At 41.3% G+C, this 19,841-nt stretch overlaps 2 protein-coding genes and 1 pseudogene across 2 annotated transcripts in view; 1 reads left to right on the forward strand and 2 right to left on the reverse strand.

The window, feature by feature from the left end:
- Positions 1-19,841, reverse strand: part of LOC139160334 (zinc finger protein 208-like) — a 147,101-nt pseudogene that overhangs the window by 93,905 nt on the left and 33,355 nt on the right.
- The window catches only part of LOC139160342 (zinc finger protein 737-like), a 97,057-nt gene that overhangs the window by 54,647 nt on the left and 22,569 nt on the right, over positions 1-19,841 (forward strand). The gene's annotated exons all lie outside the window — the stretch shown is intronic.
- On the reverse strand, positions 13,716-16,475 carry LOC139160356 (zinc finger and SCAN domain-containing protein 9-like). Its single transcript, XM_070738126.1, has 4 exons — positions 16,363-16,475; positions 14,303-14,896; positions 13,910-14,009; positions 13,716-13,782 (listed from the first exon to the last, which is right to left on the reverse strand). Exons 2-4 carry the CDS (start codon positions 14,468-14,470, stop codon positions 13,739-13,741), a joined length of 312 nt encoding a protein of 103 aa, XP_070594227.1. The 5' UTR covers positions 14,471-14,896; positions 16,363-16,475; the 3' UTR covers positions 13,716-13,738.

Consider the following 19,841-nt stretch of genomic DNA (forward strand, 5'->3'; position numbering starts at 1 on the left):
GGGAAAGATCAAAAGCAACATGAGAAAATATTATTTTACTGAAAGAGTAGTAGATCCTTGGAACAAACTTCCAGCAGATGTGGTAGATAAATCCACAGTAACTGAATTTAAACATGCCTGGGATAATCATATATCCATCCTAAGATAAAATACAGAAAATAGTATAAGGGCAGACTAGATGGACCATGAGGTCTTTTTCTGCCGTCAGACTTCTATGTTTCTATGTTTCTCCCCTGTGTGGATCCTTTGATGTGAAATAAGATGAGTATTTTGCCTGAAGCTCCTTCCACACTCCATCCATTTTTATGGCTTCTCCCCTGTGTGGATCTTGTGATGGCGGGTAAGATGACTATTTTTACTAAAGTCCTTTCCACACACTGTGCATTTATATGGCTTCTCCCCTGTGTGGATCCTTTGATGGGATTTAAGATGACTGAGGAGACGGAAGTCCTTTCCACACTCTAGGCATTTATATGGTTTCTCCCCTGTGTGGATCCTTTGATGGCGTGTAAGATCATTGCTTGTTCTGAAGCCATTTCCACACTCCGTGCATTTGTATGGCTTCTCCCCTGTGTGGATCCTTAGATGTGAAATAAGATTACTATGTTGGCTGAAGCCCTTTCCACACTCCGTGCATTTGTATGGCTTCTCCCCTGTGTGGATCCTTTGATGGCGTGTAAGATCATTGCTTGTTCTGAAGCCATTTCCACACTCCGTGCATTTATATGGCTTCACCCCTGTGTGGATCATTTGATGGGATGTAAGTTTACTGCTTATTCTGAAGCCCTTTCCACACTCCATGCATTTATATGGCTTCTCTCCTACGTGCATCCCTTTCTCAGATATCACTCTTTCTCTAGAATGAGTGAATGTCCCACTGTAATTTGTTCCACTGTCTTTGCATGTATAGTCTTCTGGTTTGGGTTCAGTTGTATGATATTCATTTACATCTAATATATCTTTGAATAGTCCTGCACCTTTCCTAATATATTTTTTCTCTATTTTTCCTGGTTGTTCAAGAAAGCTTTGCAACTGAGCATCAACTGAAGATGAGGTTTCCTTATTCCAATTATTTGTTCGGTTTTTCTTCTGCCTTTTTTGTTCCATTTGATTTTCAGGCTTCTCTGTTCCGTTCCCAAGTCTGTACTTTTGGAATGTTTCATTCGACTCTTTATACCCTTGCCCACTATAACCTTTAAAGGAAAAGAGGAATAAAAATGTTAGCAAGGTTAAGAAAAAAGGAGAAACATCCCATAAAGCATTTGTAGAAAACCTAAGATCTATTGGAGGTGGGCCAATTCCAGAAGAGCCCTCTGAGAATTAACTTTGAAACAAAAATGCCCTAATTCCAAGACTCGGGATAGAAGTGAAATGGAAGCAAAGTCTATTAAGCCAAACTAATTAATTGAATTGCAATCCTTGATATTTGGAACACCTGGGCCAAATAATATGAAATCTTGGTAACAGAGTTTAGCATTACCTGGAACCAAGGAATTACTTTATCACTGACAGGTTTAAATCAAAATAGAAAACTCAACAGTTGACAAATGGCACAGGATTCCTCTAAGCAGAAAGCCATTGATCTCCTTCCATACTAGGAGCAAGAAAACAGCATATCTTTTCCTTCTCCCTCTCAAGAGATGACCTTTATTTGGAGAAATTCAAATAAGAAACAGCCAATGGCATCTAACCACATCATGTCTTCCTGAACTCTGCCTGGAGAATAGAAAATCTTACCTAAAGAAGCCGTGTTCCTGTAATTTTCCAGCATGACTTCCCAATGCAGATCTTTTTGGTGAGGATCCAGCTGAGACCACTCGTCCTCAGAGAAATAAAGAGCCACATCCTCAAAGGGCAGAAGACCCCCCTGGAAAAAAGAGTACAGAATAGGTCTGGGAGGGACGGCAAGATCTACCCTTTTCTTTAGGAAAATTGTGCACTAAGGTCTATGCTTAGTCGGATTCCAGGATTGAGATGAGAAAATGGACAGAAGAAAAAGGATTTGACTGAAAAAATATTTTAGGCAGCTTTTATGAGATCTTTTGTTGCCATTCAGTAAAAGATCCATTTTCTTCTGGATGGATTTGGTAAAGTGCCATCAGTACCCAGAGACACAAAACTCGTCATATAGCAAGGAAGCTTCAAATAGTCTCAGCCATTGGCTGAACGGGAAACAAAGAAACAGAACCAGGGAGAAAACAAATCTAATAAATAATTTCCCTTCTCTTACTTGAGTTGGAGGTTGAACCATAATTTCATCTTCACCATAAGGAAGAATCAGCTTCCCTCTATTCTCCCCTGTGAGGGACACAGAATTATAAAATTAAAATTAACAAAATAGGAGGAGAGGTGCTGTAATAGCAAAGACATAGAGAAGATGAGCCAGCTGAGATCTCCATGGGGAATGAGGGAATCTTGTATTACCTGTGCATGTACCTTGATTTTTGTCATGCTCAGTAGGCCTCAAGAAAAACAGTTCCCTAGGGGTATCGGATTGATGCCTCCTTCCCTCAGGATCTCTGTTCTCCACAGTGAAGTTCTTGGAATATAAGCCAGAGAAAAGAAGAAGAATGAAAGGACCACATAAACCATGACATGGATTCTTGTTCTGTTCTTTCAACACCAACTGAAAGCACCCAATGTCCATCAGTTAGGTTGGAAAAGAAGAAAGACAAGTTTCCCAAATCTTTCTTCTAGGATTGGATAATGGAACAACGTCCTTCAAGAATTAGTGAAATGTTATGAATGTTAGAGAATTGGTAAAATTTTTAAATTTATTCGTTTGTCCAATACACAATACATATGGAAGAGAATAGACACCAAGTAATATATATATAAAGATAATATGTAAAAATAGAGGAGATATATGAAAGGAAGAAAATATATATGATATATGAGATAAAGGAAAGACAATTGGACAGGGGAGCATAAACTTCAAAAATATTGTTTATTACATCTAAACTCCTTCTAGGCTCCCGAGATGAAATTATCTCACCTGCAACTCTACCTGCTCCTCCTTCTCCTCCTCTGCCTGGCTCAGGAGGAAGCCTTCCACCAGGGCCACCGCCTGGGGGGTGGTCTCTGCTCCACACTCCCGCACCCAGCTCTCCATCTGCAGGGGCAGAAGCGCCAGGAACTGCTCCAGAACAACCAGGTCCAGCATCTGCGTTTTTGTGTGCTTTTCTGGTCTCAACCATCGACTACAAAAGGAATGGAGTCGGCTGCAAAGTCCTCGGGGACCCTCATCCTCCTGATATTGGAGGCTCCTGAATTTCCAGGCATGAACTTGTGAAACAATGGTTTCCTCCTCCAAGATCTTCTGCCCAGATCTCCCCCAGATCTCCCCACAGCTCCCAGACTTAGAACCAGAAGGGCTTTTTCCTGTTCTCTCATATGCCAAATGGCTTTCCATTCTTTCTCTGTCCTATTACACAATTCCAAATAGGTTGAATGAATCTTGAGGGTCTCCAAATGCCTTTTCATTCACTGGAGCATTCATCTAGCCTGAGAACAAACTCTTTGTTGAAGAGAACTTCGCTTCCAGTTTACATATCTGAGACTGAAAACCAAATAAAGAATTAGAAAATGGTTCATTAACCATGGTTCATTGAGTAGTAATCCTACTCCTGGAAGGAAGCATATTTCTGAGCTATTGGAGGATTACAGTGGCACTGAGCAGTTAGTTTCTATGTATGTGTTGCAAACCATGGACTTGACCCTCATCAAAATTTATGATGAAATACACTGAATAAATGCATTTGAGAACAGTTGTTTTTCTATTTCTTTCTCCCTCAAAGAAGGGCGTGATTTTTAAAAACCAAGAAAAATATATACACCCTAAAAAGGAGTGCATTAAAGAGCAACAAAGGGGATTAAACTGGAGGATAAAACAGGTGTAGAACTTTTTTTAAACTGGGTATGTCTATGTTGATGAAAAGAAGGACTAGGGGAGACAGGATAACAGTGTTCCAATATCTCCAGGGTTGCCACAAAGGAGAGGAAATCTAGCTATTCCCCAAAGCACCTGAGGGCAGGACAAGAAGCAATGGGTGGAAACTAATCAAGAAGAGAAGCAACTTAGAACTAGGTAGAAATTTTCTCATAGAACAATTAATCAGTGGAACACCTTGCCTCCAGAGGTTGTGAATGCTCCAACACTGGAAGTTTTTAAGAAGAGATTGGGTAATGGTTAGATAGCCTGGAGTCGGCTAGCTTGAAGAAAACCACAGAGAGGCATTTCAGGAACAAGGAAATGTATATTCAGCAACAAAACAGGTGAGGCAGAAGTCAGAACAACGGAGGATGAGAGCTCCCTATTTGTAGGGAAGCTGTCAAATGAGGGGCCAATGGGAGCAGTCATTTTATTAATTAGATTATTAATTAATGAGTAAATAATATTCCCCTCTCAGACTCGAGGCGGCTTTTCTCCTTCACTCCTGTTTCCCCCCAAAGCAGACTAGAGATTCTACTTTCTCCCTTGCTTCTTCCTGGCTCTTAGGCAGAGGTGGGCTGCTAAGGTGGAACGGTGATGTGTATATGCTCCCGTGGCTCTGAGTCACGGTGCAAGTCCAGAGCAATTATGCTACTGCACCTAGAGCTGCAAGCAAGGTTCACACAACATGCCAATCCCAGAACACATTAAGAAACCATGAAAGTTCACATAAAATGAAAGGCAACGGAGTGAGTCTTGCTTAGGATGTTCCATTTCCCTTTATTCAGGATTTCCTTGTTAAGAGTCAAATTATATTATTATAAGCAGGCAGGTTCACAAAAAGATTGCCTTAAGCCCAAAGAGTAACTGCAAGCGGTGAGTTTGTGTGAAACACAAGGGTTGAAGGAATGTAGATTGGGATTATTTCCTGGTTCCCTTACCCTTTGTTGGAAATAATAATAAATAATAGTAATAACAACAAAAGAGGTGGAAGGAACCTTGGAGGTCTTCTGGTCCAACCTCCTGCTTGGGCAGGAGACACTCCACCACTTCAGACAAATGGTTATCCAATCTCTTCTTCAAAACTTCCAGTGTTGGAGCATTCACAACCTCTGGAGGAAAGCTGTTCCACTGATCAATTGTTCTAATTGCCAGGAATTTTCTCCTTAATTCTAAATTGCTTCTCTCCTTAATATTCTTGTGGATTAAGTTCCAAGTGGGGAAAAAGAAACTGGATTCATAGAGGTTGCTTGGAAAGGAGGTTAAATGGTGGACAGGAGCACATGGCATGAGCTTCTGTCCAGAGAAGGTGGATCACATGTTTCCAGATGTTAGGTGTGTGGGGGGAGAAATTCTGAGAAGTTCTTTGTTTTATGTTCTATGAAGCCCCGCACTGAGGCCCTCCTGCTTCTGTGCCAGAAATGCACTGATTGGCTGTCGGATTCCCATGGTGCCATGCAAGGGTAACAATGTAGGCTGTGTTTGCGAGTTTGGGTTTGGCTGGCCCTTTGCTGGGTGATGGCAGAATGAAAGCTCTTTGGGCAATTCCTAATATGGCTCTGTCAGGAGTTGGATTGTTATGTAGAATAGATTAGTCCATCTTTTAACAAAGGTGAGCTGGGCCATTCCTTGATGGGCACATTGACAAAGGTGGGGGCTACTAAGAGTGGGTCTTTTTTTTGTTTCCTAAAAGCATGTTTCCTATGATGTTCAATATAATCTGCCTTTTTAAATACTGTATTTCCTAGGATATTTCATTTTTTCTAGGAGACGGGTACTTATTTATTTTGTCCAATACACAATGAGGGTTTTAGTAGATGTATACTGTATATATAAACACATAGTAAAATACATGATGAAGGTTATAGAGGAGATACTCATAGTAAAATATATCTATGAAAGAATAGAAAAGAAGATATAGTAATAGAACATATCAATGAAAGAATAGCAGAAGAGATATAGGAATAGAACAAAGGTATAGGAGATATAGGAGAGCAATAGGACAGGGGACGGAAGGCACTCTAGTGCATTTAATAATAAATAAATAAATACATACATACATACATACATACATACATACATACATACATACATACATACACCAATATCTCTTACTTCTTTAGCGTGAGAACCTCCTGCCTCCCTCTGAATGGGAAAACATCCACCAGTCACCCAGGACCACTGCTGGATCTCTTCCCTTCCCTTCCAGACTTTCCTCCAGTTGTACCTCCTGCAAAACTCAAAGGGTTAACCAGAGAGTGTGCAGAGTCCTAGATAGGCAAGATTAAGAATGTCACTCCCTTCTCGCCCTCCTCTGAAATCCACCTTTCGCCCTCCAGTGGTTTAATGGTGAAAAACATGGATTTTATTTTATTTATTGGATAAGAAAAATGAGAATACAGTACACATGATTTGAATGCATGTAATAAATCTAAATAAAAGGGAACATCAGGACAGGGATGCTAGGCACTCTGGTGCCCTTATGCATGCCCATTACAGATCTCTTGGCAATGGGGTGATCTCATCATTATGGTGACTTTTTATGGTGACTTTTGTAAGGTCGTATACTGAGACAAAAGTCAATCATGCTGTAGTCACTGTTTCTATTGTTTCTATTGTTTGTAGTCAGTAATTTTAAACTATTACAGAAGATGAGATTGAGGCAGTTGTTGAGTCTAGTGTTAGATACTAATTGATCTAGCCCCAAATTAGTAAGGGTATTGTATAGGGTTGTACGGATAGGTACATTTGTTTAGGGTGCAATTAGGGGCGCGCATAAGTGCACCAGAGTGCCTTCCGTCCCCTGTCCTATTGCTCTCCAAATCTCCTATACCTTTCTTCTATTCCTATATCTCTTCTTCTAGTCTTTCATTGATATATTTTATTCCTATATCTTCTATTCTTTCTTAGATATATTTTACTATGAGCATATCCTCTATAACCTTCATTATGTATTTTACTATGTGTATACCCACTAAAACCCCCATTGTGTAATGGACAAAATCAATCAATCAATAAATTAATTAATTAATCAGAGGTAGATTGAGGTCACCAAGAATGATAAGAGGGTATGTGCAAGTTAGTTAGTGAAGTTAGTGAAGTAGCGATGTTGCTTTCTCTTTGCAGAGGGACCTCCAAATGGATTGTACGTAGATTGCAGGTACTAATGCAAAGAAGGAAGAAAGGTACATTATTGATGGGGACCAGGTGTTTGTCGTGTCCACCCTGATCAGGAAGCCTTCTCAATCCAAGTGTTTTTAACTATGTTAGACCTATCCACAATCCTCCATATTTAAGAGGGTCTGGAGAAAATTGTATCCCTGCATAGAGGGGGGCCAAGGAGCAGACAAGAAATGGAATTCTGTCTTTTCACTCAAGACGCTCAAACTAATCTTGACACTGCATCCCAAAAAAGAGGACAATGGTGTTGTCCCCAGTTGGGGTTTGAGCCTGGTGCCGAGGCCAATGGAGAACACCAGACACGAGTTGCAAGTTTTCTTTCATTTTATTGAAGTGCTGCAAGGAAAGGGATAGTGGCCAAAATACCAAAGAACCATCCCAATAGAATTAAGAATTAAGAAAGCCTTATACATTTTCACCAAAGCAGAAGGGGGGAATATAAGGCATAAGGCAGGATATAATCAAAATATTGTATCATCTAATAAACATTTTTGTAATGATCTAACAATTATTCTATAATTTCTGGGGGTCTGTAGCAATGTTCCCTCTAATTTTTTTTCGGTGTGGGTGGAAAAGTATAATATCTGAGCGGCACATTTTCATGCCTGGGCGTGGATTAGTTAGAAATAAAAGGGAGTCACGTGACCTCAGGACACACAGCAACGGTCATAAATATGAAACAGCAGCAACGTTTTGATCCTGCGATCATTGGACTGCCGCAAAGGTCCTGAGTGTGAAAAGGGTGCATAAGTCACTTTTTTCAGGACTGTTGCAACTTTGAACAGTCAGTAAATGCACCATTGTAAGTCGAGAACAACCTGCCTTCCCCCCTAGATATTTTCTGTGGAGCTTCAAAATGGACTCCTGATCTGCTGATCTGCTTCTAAAAGAGTGCACTGGTCAGACAGATAATCCTCGATTTCTGTTCTGACCCCAATGGAGGCCAGCGTTTCTATCTCCTGAGTAACACGGTTATTATTGCTCAAATGAGGCTACCTTTGAAAAGTGTTCGGAAACTTCAGATCGTGCAGAATGCGGCCGCGAGAGCAATCACGGGCCTTCCCAGATACGCCCATGTCTCATCAACACTCTGTGGTCTGCAGTGGCTGCCGATCAGTTTCTGGTCACAATTCAAAGTGTTGGTTATGACCTATAAAGCCCTACATGGCATCGGACCAGAATACCTCCGGGACCGTCTTCTGCCGCACAAATCTCAGCAGCCGATTAGGTCCCACAGAGTTTTCCTTCTCTGGGTCCCATCGACTAAGCAATGTCGTCTGGCAGGGCCCAGGGGAAGAGCCTTCTCTGTGGCAGCCCCGGGCCTCTGGAACCAACTTCCCCCAGAGATCAGAACTGCCCCCACCCTCCTCGCCTTTGGTAAGTTGTTGAAAACTCACATTTGCCGCCAGGCATAGGGAAATTGACACCTCCCCCAACTACTTGGGTTATGTATGGTTTGATTGGGTTGTGTGATTATTTTATTATCAGGGCTTTTAAATTGTTTTTTAAATATTGGATTTGTACATTGTTTATTATTGTTGTGAGCCGCCCCGAGTTTTCTGTTTTATTATCCATACTGTATGTAATAGTTGATACTGATTTGGATTAATGCATAAATGGAATTGAATTTAGAATTGTTGGGGAGATTAACGATATTAATGATTTTTAATTGATTGAAATAGAGAATATTCTCCGAAATGAGGGCGCTGCCGGGAGGGACCCCCGCGAGAAACGCCTACCGCTGGGCAAGTGATATAGGGCGCGTGGCGGCAGCTGAGGAAAAGGAGGCGTGTGTCAGTGCTCTGTGTATCCAGATGCTCGAGAAAGCCCGTGGGGCAGCCTTGATCGGCCCGAGCGTTCCATCAGTCCCCACCCCAATCGTGCAGCCCGAGAGAAAGAAAAAGGGAGATTAAAGCGAGAGAAAAACAGAAATTTGAGAAAAGGAAAAAAAGGGAAATTCTAAATATTCTCTATTTGCATGAACTGTGGGAGAGAGTGACAGGAGCAGGAATAAGGTAATTCCCCATACAGAGATACATTTGGTTAAAAATCTATGTTAATTCTAGATTTAATTGATTAAATCCATGGATTTTCTTTTCAGGAGTTTCCTGCCACTCAGTTGTTTCTTTCCACTTCATTACAAAATGTTTAAAATGTCCTTTTCTGAAATTTTTTTAAATAAGCAGCATCAGAGTCATCACCCAACAGTCCATGCGCTTACATGACTTCCTCCTTTAATGGATGTTCCTATGGGAAGTAAGACTACTAGTCTGTCTGAAATCTGGGTAGATCTTTTTATTACCAGCCAGTTGATTCCTGTAAGTAAAAGTCTTGCCATACTCTTTGCTGTTATATGGCTACTCCCTGTTCTGCTTGACAGCGGTTAAGCATCAAGGAAGACAAAAACACACACACAGACTGAAGGTTTCTGAAAGACAAAATATATTGCTTTACAAATTGAATGAGAGCCGCAATGATGGCAGAAGAATGTCTTTTTATGAGAAAAGGGTCAGGGTTATCTACCAAGCAGATAACAAATGTCCCAAACCCTGCGGGGGGGGTATTATTGACTCCCTTGGAGAGGGTCTGCAAGTTGGGCGTCCTGCTCGATCCATAGCTAACATTAAAGCACCATGTTTCGGTTGTGGTGAGGAGGGCATTTGCCCAGGTTCACCTGGTGCACCAGTTGCGGCCCTATTGGGACAGGGAGTCACTGCTCACAGTCACTCATGCCCTCATCACCTCGAGGTTCGACTACTGGGTAGTAGCCTAATCCTGATTATATGAACCTTAACCTGGTGGGAAACTGTAGGAAAAGTTAGTACTGGTTTAACTACAGTACGTAACCAACATGACTCTGACAATAAATTGCAGCTTTGAAGAAGGCCAAGGTCTGGACTCTGTTTTATGTCTCAGATGTTATTTGGAAGGCTTACACTGCTTATTAAAAAATATAAGAAGAAGGACATTTTAAACACTTTGTGTGTAATGAAGTGGGAAGTAACAACTGAGTGGCAGGAAACTCTTGAAAAGAAAATCCCAGGATTTAACAAATTAAATCTAGAATTAACATAGATTCTTGACCAAATGTATCTCTGTACAGGGAATTACATCATTCCTGCTCCTGTCGCTCTCTCTCCATAGTCCATGCACTTACATGACTTCACCCTATGGGAAGAAAGACTACTAGTTTGTCTGAAATCCTTTCTGCACATCAAGGATTTGTGTGGGTTTCTCTCTGTGTAGATCCTTTTATTACCAGCCAGTTGATTCCTGTAAGTAAAAGTCTTGCCATCCTCTCTGCTGTCATATGGCTACTCCCTGTTCTGCCTGACACTGGCTGAGCAGCAGATAAAGACAAAAACACACACAGAGACTGGAGGTTTCCAAAACACAAAATATATTGCTTTATAAATTGGCTGAAGAATGTCTTTTTATTATTAATTAATTAATTAATTACGTATGCCGCCCCTCTCCGAAGACACGGAGCAGCTTTATGACCAAAGGTTCAGGATTATCTGCCAAGCCAATAACAAATGTCCCAAACAGCAGAAGGTTTGTAAAGAATGCCTCCAAACTGAGCTGCAGCAAAGGAATTCACTCTTTTTTTCAATAGGTACAGTCTTTCAGAACAAAGGTGTCCAAAAACTGGGCTGTTTTCCATGGATGCAACATGTTGGTTTAGAGAGGGAAACCCAGATCCGTTTCATTGTCTTTTAAACCACAAATGAAAACTCCTGCAAAAGGTTCTCCCACAAAGACTCCCCTTTTACGCCTGCTGCAGGATTCCCCAATTACTCCCAGCTGTGATTAAGATCTTCTGCATCTGCGCAGCTGCTCATGTTGTCCCATAATCCTGCACACTCAGACATGGAGAATGGGGCCATTAACCACCCTCTCCTCATCTGACCCAGATGAGGCTCTAACTGGGGGTTCCACAGACACTGCAGGGGCCTCCACGTCTACCTCTCCAGCACCTTCAGTTTCCATCTCTCCTTCCCCTCACCATCTGAACCCTCCGAGAGCCACACAGGTCTCCGATGTTCCGACAGACACAGCTCATCGGGGTCAAAATCTGTTATCAGAGGAGCTGGCCATGAGCCAACCACAACACTCCCCTGTGTGGATCCTTCTATGAGAAGTAAGATAACTGTTGGAACTAAAGCCCTTTCCATACTCCGTGTATATGGCTTCTCCCCTGTGTGGGACCTTTGATGGGAATTACGACTAGTCTGTTGGGTAAAGCCCTTTCAACACTCCCTATATTTATATGGCTTCTCCCCTGTGTGGATCCTTTGATGGCATGTAAGACCACTGCTTCTTCTGAAGTCCTTTCCACACTCCATACATTTATATGGCTTCCCCCCGTGTGGATTCTTTGGTGGGATTTAAGACTACTGCTTCTTCTGAAGTCCTTTCCACACTCCATGCATTTAAATGGCTTCTCCCCTGTGTGGATCCTTTGATGGCATGTAAGACCATTGCTTTTTCTGAAGTCCTTTCCACACTCCATGCATTTATATGGCTTCCCCCCGTGTGGATCCCTTGGTGGGATTTAAGACTACTGCTTCTTCTGAAGTCCTTTCCACACTCCATGCATTTAAATGGCTTCTCCCCTGTGTGGATCCTTTGATGGCATGTAAGATCACTGCTTTTTCTGAAGTCCTTTCCAGACTCCATGCATTTATATGGCTTCCCCCCGTGTGGATCCCTTGGTGGGATTTAAGACTACTGCTTCTTCTGAAGTCCTTTCCACACTCCATGCATTTAAATGGCTTCTCCCCTGTGTGGATCCTTTGATGGCATGTAAGATCACTGCTTTTTCTGAAGTCCTTTCCAGACTCCATGCATTTATATGGCTTCCCCCCGTGTGGATCCCTTGGTGGGATTTAAGACTACTGCTTCTTCTGAAGTCATTTCCACACTCCATGCATTTAAATGGCTTCTCCCCTGTGTGGATCCTTTGATGGCGTGTAAGCTTCTTGTTTTCAATGAACTCCTTTCCACACTCCATGCATTTATATGGCTTCTCCCCTGTGTGGATCCTTTCATGGGTTGTAAGGTCTTTGTTTGTTCTAAAGTCCTTTCCACACTCCATGCATTTATATGGCTTCTCCCCTGTGTGGATCCTTTCATGGGTTGTAAGGTCTTTGTTTGTTCTAAAGTCCTTTCCACACTCCATGCATTTATATGGCTTCTCCCCTGTGTGCATCCCGTTCTCAGATATCACTCTTTCTCTTTCTCTGTAATTTTTTTCATTGTCTTTACATATGCAGTCTTCTGGTTTTGGTTGTGTTGAATAATATTCATTTACATCTAATATATCTTTGAATAGTCCTGCACCTTTCCTAATATATTTTTTCTCTATTTTTCCTGGTTGGTCAAGAAAGTTTTGCACCTGAGCATCAACTGAAGATGACATTTCCTTATTCCAATTATTTGTTGGGGTTTTCTTCTGCCTTTGTTGTTCCATTTGATTTTCAGGCTTCTCTGTTCCGTTCCCAAGTCTGTACTTTTGGAATGTTTCAATCGACTCTTTATACCCTTGCCCACTATAACCTTTAAAGGAAAAGAGGAATAAAAATGTTAGCAAGGTTAAGAAAAAAGGAGAAACATCCAATAAAGCATTTGTAGCAAACCTAAGATTTATTGGAGGTGGGCCAATTCCGGAAGAGCCCTCTGAGAATTAACTTTGAAACAAAATGCCGTAATTCCAAGACTCAAGATAGAAATGAAATGGAAGTCTATTAAGCCAAAGTAATTAATTGAATTGCAATCCTTCATATTTGGAACACCTGGGCCAAATAATATGAAATATCGGTATCAGAGTTTAGCATTACCTGACACCAAGGAATTACTTTATCACTGACAGGTTTAAATCCAAATAGAAAAACTCAACAGGATTCCTCTAAGCAGAAAGCCATTGATTTCCTTCCATACTAGATTCTACAGGACCTTTGGTGCCATTCAGTAAAAAATCTGTTTCCTTATGGATCGGTTCCTCTACCATCCACTCTCAAAACACTCTTCTCAATCCATTAATGCATCCACTATCAAAAGACCCTCAGCACCTGGAGAGAATCAAGTGGCAGGTGGCCCTTGGAAACACCATCTATGAGTGTCTCTAATCTTCCTATGTTTGCAGAAGGAAGTTTGTGTGTCTCTGTGGTGTGTGTGTGTGTGTGTGCTGGCAAATTTGGTAAAGTACCATCAATATCCAGAGACACAAAACTCTTTGTAAAGCAAGGAAGCTACTAATAGTCTCAGCCATTGGCTGAATGGGAAACAAAGAAACAGAACATTTCCTAAGGAAAACAGTTCTTACCCTTTGTAGCCACAGGGGACTTTCACAATAATTCTTGTACCAAACTTTTTCTGTATGACCACTTTCAAACAATTACCTCATCTCTTAACCTGCTGAACTTATTTTTCTTACGTCTTTTTAATGTAAACAGTATATTTGCAAAATACAAAATGAACATTGTAACAAATCATTTTAAAATGATAATGTACCAGTATAAATGTACACTAGCTTGACTTTTTGAAGAAAAAGGCGAATGCTAATCTAATACAGTACATAATTTTCCTTCCCTTACTTGAGTTGGAGGTTCAAGCATTGTTTCATCTTCACCATAAGGAAGAGCCTCCCTCTATTCTCCCTCTATTCTCCCCTGTGAAGGACACAGAATTTTAAAATGCAAAATTAACAAAATAGGAGGAAGTGTGCTATAGTAACAAAAACACAGAGAGGATGAGCCAGGTGAGATCTCTATGGGGAATGGGAGAGTCTTGTATTACCTGTGGATATTTCCTGATTTGGGTCACGCTGAGTAGTCCTCAAGAAAAAAAGTTCCCGAGAGGTGTCAGATAGATGCCTCCTTCCCTCAGGATCTCTGTTCTTCATAGAGAAAAGAAGAAGAATGAAAGGACCACACAAACCATAAAATGGATTCTTGTTCTGTTCTTTCAACACCATTTGAAAGCACCCAATCTCCATCAGTTAGGTTGGAAAAGAAGAAAGAAAAAGCTGTTCCAAATCTTTCTTCTAGGAATGGATAATGGAACAATGTCCTTCAAGAATTAGTGAAATCTTATGAACGCCGGAGAACTGGTAATAAGGAGAATAGAATTAAAACACATTTTTTAGTATAACTAAAGACTTTCTACCTTTCAGTGATGGAATTATCTCACCTGCAATTCTACCTGCTCCTCCTTCTCCTCCTCTGCCTGGCTCAGGAGGAAGCCTTCCACCAGGGCCACTGCCTGGGAACTGCTCTCTGCTCCACACTCCTGCACCCAGCTCTTCATCTGCAGGGGCAGAAGCGCCAGGAACTGCTCCAGAACTACCAGATCCAGCATCTGTGCTTTTGTGTGCTTTTCTGGTCTCAACCATCGACTACAAAAGGAATGGAGTTGGCTGCAAAGTCCTCAGGGACCCTCATTCTCCTGATATTGGAGGCTCCTAAAGTTCCAGGCATGAACTTGTGAAACGATGGTTTCCTCCTCTGAGATCTTCTGCCCAGATCTCCCCCAGATCTCCCCATGGCTCTCAGACTTAGAGCCAGAAGGGCTTTTTCCAATTCTCTCATATGCCAAATGGCTTGCCATTCTTTTTCTGTCCTATTACACAATTGCAAATAGATTGAAGGAATCGTGAGGCTCTCCAAATGCTTTCTCCATTAATTGGAGCATTCATCTAGCTTGAGAACAAACCATTCAGCCCTCTTTGTTGAACAGAAGTTTGTCTCTATGAAACGCTGTAGAAATCACTTCCAATTTACATATCTGAAACCGAAAACCAAATAAAGAATTAGAAAGTGATGCACTTAACCATTTAATAATAATCCTACTCCTGGAAGGAAGTATATTTCTCAGCTAGTGGAGGATTACAGTGGCACTGAGCAGTTAGTTTCTATGTGTAGTTGTGTGTGTGTTGCAGACTATGGGATTGACCCTCATCAAAATTTGGGAACTGGGTATGTCTAGTTTAATGAAAGGAAGGACTAAGGGGATACAGGATACCAGTGTTCCAATATTTCAGGGGTTGCTACAAAAAAGAGGGAGTCAAGCTATTCCCCAAAGCACCTGAGGGCGGGACAAGAAGCGATGGGTATAAACTAATCAAGTAGAGAAGCAACTTAAAGCAGACCTTTCCTGACAGTTAGAACAATTAATCAGTGGAACAGGTTGCCTCCACAGAATACTCAGTTTCTAAGAAGAGATTGGACAACTATTTGTCTGAAGCGGTATAGCCTTTCCTGCCTAAGCAGGGGCTTGGACTCTAAGGTCCCTTCTAACAGTGTTACTCTATAACTTTATTATTCTATACCTGCAAACAGAATTTACCCGACATGCCAATCCCTGAACACATTAACAAACCATGAACATTTACATAAAATGAAATCCAATGAAGTGAATCTTGCTTAAGATGTTCCATTTCCCTTTTTTCTGGGCTTGCTTCTTAAGAATCAAATTATAATATTATAGGGTGGCTGTCAGCGTTCTAAATAGCATCTGAGAAATAAACCAAGGTCCCAGTCCAATTCTCTCAATCAGAGCTTGATTTATTAACAGAACCATGTTAGCTACGCCATTGTCATTCCGATTCTGAATCCTTCCCAGAATCCCACCTAGGTTAAGGTTCATCTTACATCCATCCCCCACACCCACAAGTTCATCACGAGAGCCAGTCTGTGTGCAGGGGCTTATCAACTTCCTCTTCTCTTCAGTTGAGGCAGAACAAACGGTGGCCTTGGCTTGGAGAAAGGAATCTTTGGTTTCTACTCACTACCCCTCCCATCCCCCCTTGTGTTGTGTCAGGCTGAACTCTCTAACTCCACATGAAGACTTTGGCCTGACACTGGCAGGTTCACAAAAACGTTGCCTTAAGCCCAAACTGCAGGTGGTGAGTTCATGTGAAACACAAGGGAGATTGAGATTGAGATTATTTCCTGGTTCCTCTACCCTCCAAAGACAAATTGAACTGCAGGGGACCCACACTCCATGCAGGCCCTATTTTATTATCTTTTTTTAAAAAAAATTTTTTAATTATAATACAAAGATTAAAAAGAGCAGGCATATGGTGTTGTACATATTATATCATTCCACAGTATAATTGTTATTTGTCTACTTGTTGTACTTAAATTCTAAAATATATTATACAGAGCTGCCCATAGTTCCCCTTCCCTCCTAGGCTCTCCCACTATCGGGACACAGAAGACTGAACCTGGATGAGGGCATATATCTCTTACTTCTTCAGCGTGAGAACCTCCTGCTTCCCTCTGAATGGGAAAACATACACCGGTCACCCAGGACCACAACTGGGTCTCTTCTCTTCAAGACTTTCCTCCCGTTTTACCTCCTGCAAAATTCAAAGGGTGAAAGAGAGAGATTGCAGTGTCCTAGAGAGGCAAGGCTTAACATGTCACTTCCTTCTCACCCTCCTCTGTAATCCACCTGTGGCCCTCTAGTGGTTTAATGGTGAAACACATAGATTTTATTTTATTTATTTAGTCAAGCATGTACAGTATTACATAAGACTAAAACAGGAGTTATCTAATACACATTCTATTTGTTCCAGGTCATCTCTGTTCCTAACTTCTAGCTAAGGCCTGCAAGATGCCTAACACTTTGTTACTTTTACCAGCTTTCTAACCATCCAGGATAGATACAAGCTTTACACCAACATATTCCCTGCTGTGAGTAAACATTCTTTATTTTTTATTTATTTTTTTTATTTATTTTATTTATTTATTTTGTCCAATACACAATAATACAGAATGAAGGTTATAGAGGGTATAGTAGAGAAGAAATACGAGATATAGGAGAGACTATAGGACAGGGGACGGAAGGCACTCTAGTGCGCTTATGTACGCCCCTTACTCACTTCTTAGGAATCTGGAGAGGTCAACCGTGGATAGTCTAAGGGTAAAATGTTGGGGGTTAGGGGATGATACTACGTAGTCCGGTAATGAGTTCCACGCTTCAACAACCCGATTACTAAAGTCATATTTTTTACAGTCAAGTTTGGAGCAGTTAATATTAAGCTTGAATCTGTTGTGTGCTCTTGTGTTGTTGTGGTTGAAGCTGAATTAGTCTTTGACAGGCAGGACATTGCAACATGTGATCTTGTGGGCAATACTTAGATCATGTTTAAGATGTCATAGTTCTAAGCTTTCAAGACCCAGGATTGTAAGTCTAGTTTCGTAGGGTGTTCTGTTTCGAGTGGAGGAATGAAGGGCTCTTCTTATGAAGTATCTTTGAACATTTTCAAGGGTGTTAATGTCTAAGATCCGATATGGGTTCTTTGTTCTTGCCAGACATATTCCGAAATTACAGGCTTCACGGATTTCTTTCAAGTGTATGCCATAACCTTGTTTTGTTTTAGCAGACAGCCCATGAGTGGGAAACTCTTGATGAGCGTTCAAGACTCTCTTATTATATCCCAACGATATTAAAGATGTCCAATAGACTTGGTCTTGTCTGATTCCTGATCTGGATTGCTTGAAAGGGTTAGTGGTCAGTAACTGTGGACAGACTTGGAAGAAGCATATTATTTGGCTCCCTGACAATCAGTTTCTGGCAAAAGAATTAAGACACAACTTAATTTTGAGAGAGGAAAACAATAATTCTGCCTCTGCCTACCAGCATCAGGATTAGCGGCATCCTCACTTCAACCTGGAATTTGATAATCAGCAGCAGAGATCTTTTTATATGTTCTAACAAGAAAAATGAATTTTGCTTTCTAAGATTACAGAAATGTGAAGTGAATAAGAAATTGCATGTAGTCATATATGATTGTGTAATCTTCTATGTTTTGTATTATTACTAAATTTATTAGTAGCAGATATTCCTTGATTTTTAAGAATCCACTTTTGTTCCGTAAGGTAAATCTCAGGACTTCTGCTATGGAAGTGTTCAGTTTACTTGTATAAGGTGACTAAGCAAATTTCCCAAGAAAGGTTTATTCAGATAATACTAGGAAGAGATTTCTTTATAGCACATATTCTTCAAATCTTTAATCAGACGGTATTATCATGCATCTGTTGACATTTATTCTGCAGAAATTGGGATGGAATTTAACTCGAGTGGGTGTGGTGTGGTATGATTTTCATGGGGTCAGAAGATGGGTTTGGCTCCACTCCCAAAATGCCCGTCTTCCTACCTATAGCCGTAGGCATTGAAAGCCAAGCTTTCTCACAGCAAGTCCCAATAGAGAGGCAGCACATGAATCCTCCTGGACCTGCCATTTCGTAAACATGCTACCGGGCTTCCCTGTAAGCCCCTGCGCCTTTGATTAGATTAGATTAGATTTATTGGATTTATATGCTGCCCCTCTCCGCAGACTCTTTGCTCCCTTGGTTGAAGCCTGATTCCCGAAGGAGCCCAGAGAACTGCTTTGAAACACTTTTAAATGAAATCATTTTCTGGTGGCAGATCCCCCTGCCCGATTGTAAAAGGAGTGCCTGAAATGTGAGGATCATGGAAGAGAGCTAACTCCCTAGAAGATAGGCTGAAGATACAGATGGATCTTGACAGGCTTGAGCACTGTGTTCTATCTAAGAAAATGAAATGCAATGTAGAGAAAAGTAAAGTCCTACACTTAGGTTAAAGCCCCCCAAAAGTATACATATAAACCGGGTGAAACCAGGCTTTCTGGAAGTGACTGTGAGAGGGAATTTGGAGAACCAAGTGGACAACCAGCTAAACATGAGCCAGCAGTGTGCAGCGACAGCCAATAAAGCTTATGCAATCTTGAGCTGCATCAAAAGAGGGATACAATCAAGATCAAGTGAGATATTAATACCCCTCTATAGAGCCTTGGTTAGACCACACCTCGAGTACAGCATCCAGTTTGGGTCACCACGCTATAGAGAAGATGTTGAGACTATAGGAAAACTGCAGCGGAGAGCAACCAGAATGATGAGGAGATTAGAGACTAAGACATATCAAGAATGGTTACAGAAACTGGCCACGGCTAGTCTAGATGGGTCTAGTCTCCTGCTTGAGCAGAGGAGCAGGGCGTTTGGACTAGATAACCTGCAAGGTCCCTTCCAACACTATCAATCTGTTTGTCAGGCCGAAGCTATAATTTGAGTAGAGACTTTGGCCTGCCACAATCAGAGTAATACAGTGGGAATTCGGAGGGGCGGTTATATGAGGGGGAAATATACTAGCCATAACAAATTCCCTCTAGAAGATTCAAGGTCATCCTTTCTTAGCACCAACCGAAGGATGGAGGAGGTCTGTGGATTTGCAGACAACCAGACTCATCCACGTGATGAACTTGTGGGTGTGAAGATGAGAGATGAACCCAGTGAAGGGCTACCAAAATTTTTAGTACCACCGTGGGTGTGGCTTATTTTGTGGGTGTGGCTTGCCAGCCATGTGGCCAGTTGGGAGTGGCTTGACAATCATGTGATCTGACCCAGGATTTTCCAAGAACCTCAAAACAATCCTCATGTCAATGGATTCAAAACAAGCAGGTCATCAAATTTCCCCACATCCTAGAAGTGAACAGCTATAGAACAGTGAAATAACAGAAACATCTCACTTAGAATTTTGAAAGCACATTTTGAGCATTGTCGTAAACTACTCAAGACTCACTTATACCGCCAGGCATGGGGAAGTTGAGATATTCCTTCCCCCTAGGCCATTACAAGTTATGCATGGTATGTTTGTGTGTATGTTTGGTTTTATAATAAGGGTTTTTAGTTGCTTTTTTTATTAT

This window comes from Erythrolamprus reginae, chromosome 2 (genome assembly GCF_031021105.1).
Source record: "Erythrolamprus reginae isolate rEryReg1 chromosome 2, rEryReg1.hap1, whole genome shotgun sequence".
In the NCBI taxonomy this organism is placed as follows: domain Eukaryota; kingdom Metazoa; phylum Chordata; class Lepidosauria; order Squamata; family Dipsadidae; genus Erythrolamprus; species Erythrolamprus reginae.

Bases quoted from the DNA above. Each gene is read 5' to 3' on its own strand.
- LOC139160356 (XM_070738126.1), bottom strand. From the start codon at position 14,470: ATGCTGGATCTGGTAGTTCTGGAGCAGTTCCTGGCGCTTCTGCCCCTG. The intron at 14,010-14,302 runs GTGAGATAATTC...TTCTCTATGAAG, and splicing joins AGGAGCAGGTAGAATTGCAG to AACAGAGATCCTGAGGGAAG. The intron at 13,783-13,909 runs GTAATACAAGAC...TGTCCTTCACAG, and splicing joins AAATCAGGAAATATCCACAG to GGGAGAATAGAGGGAGAATA.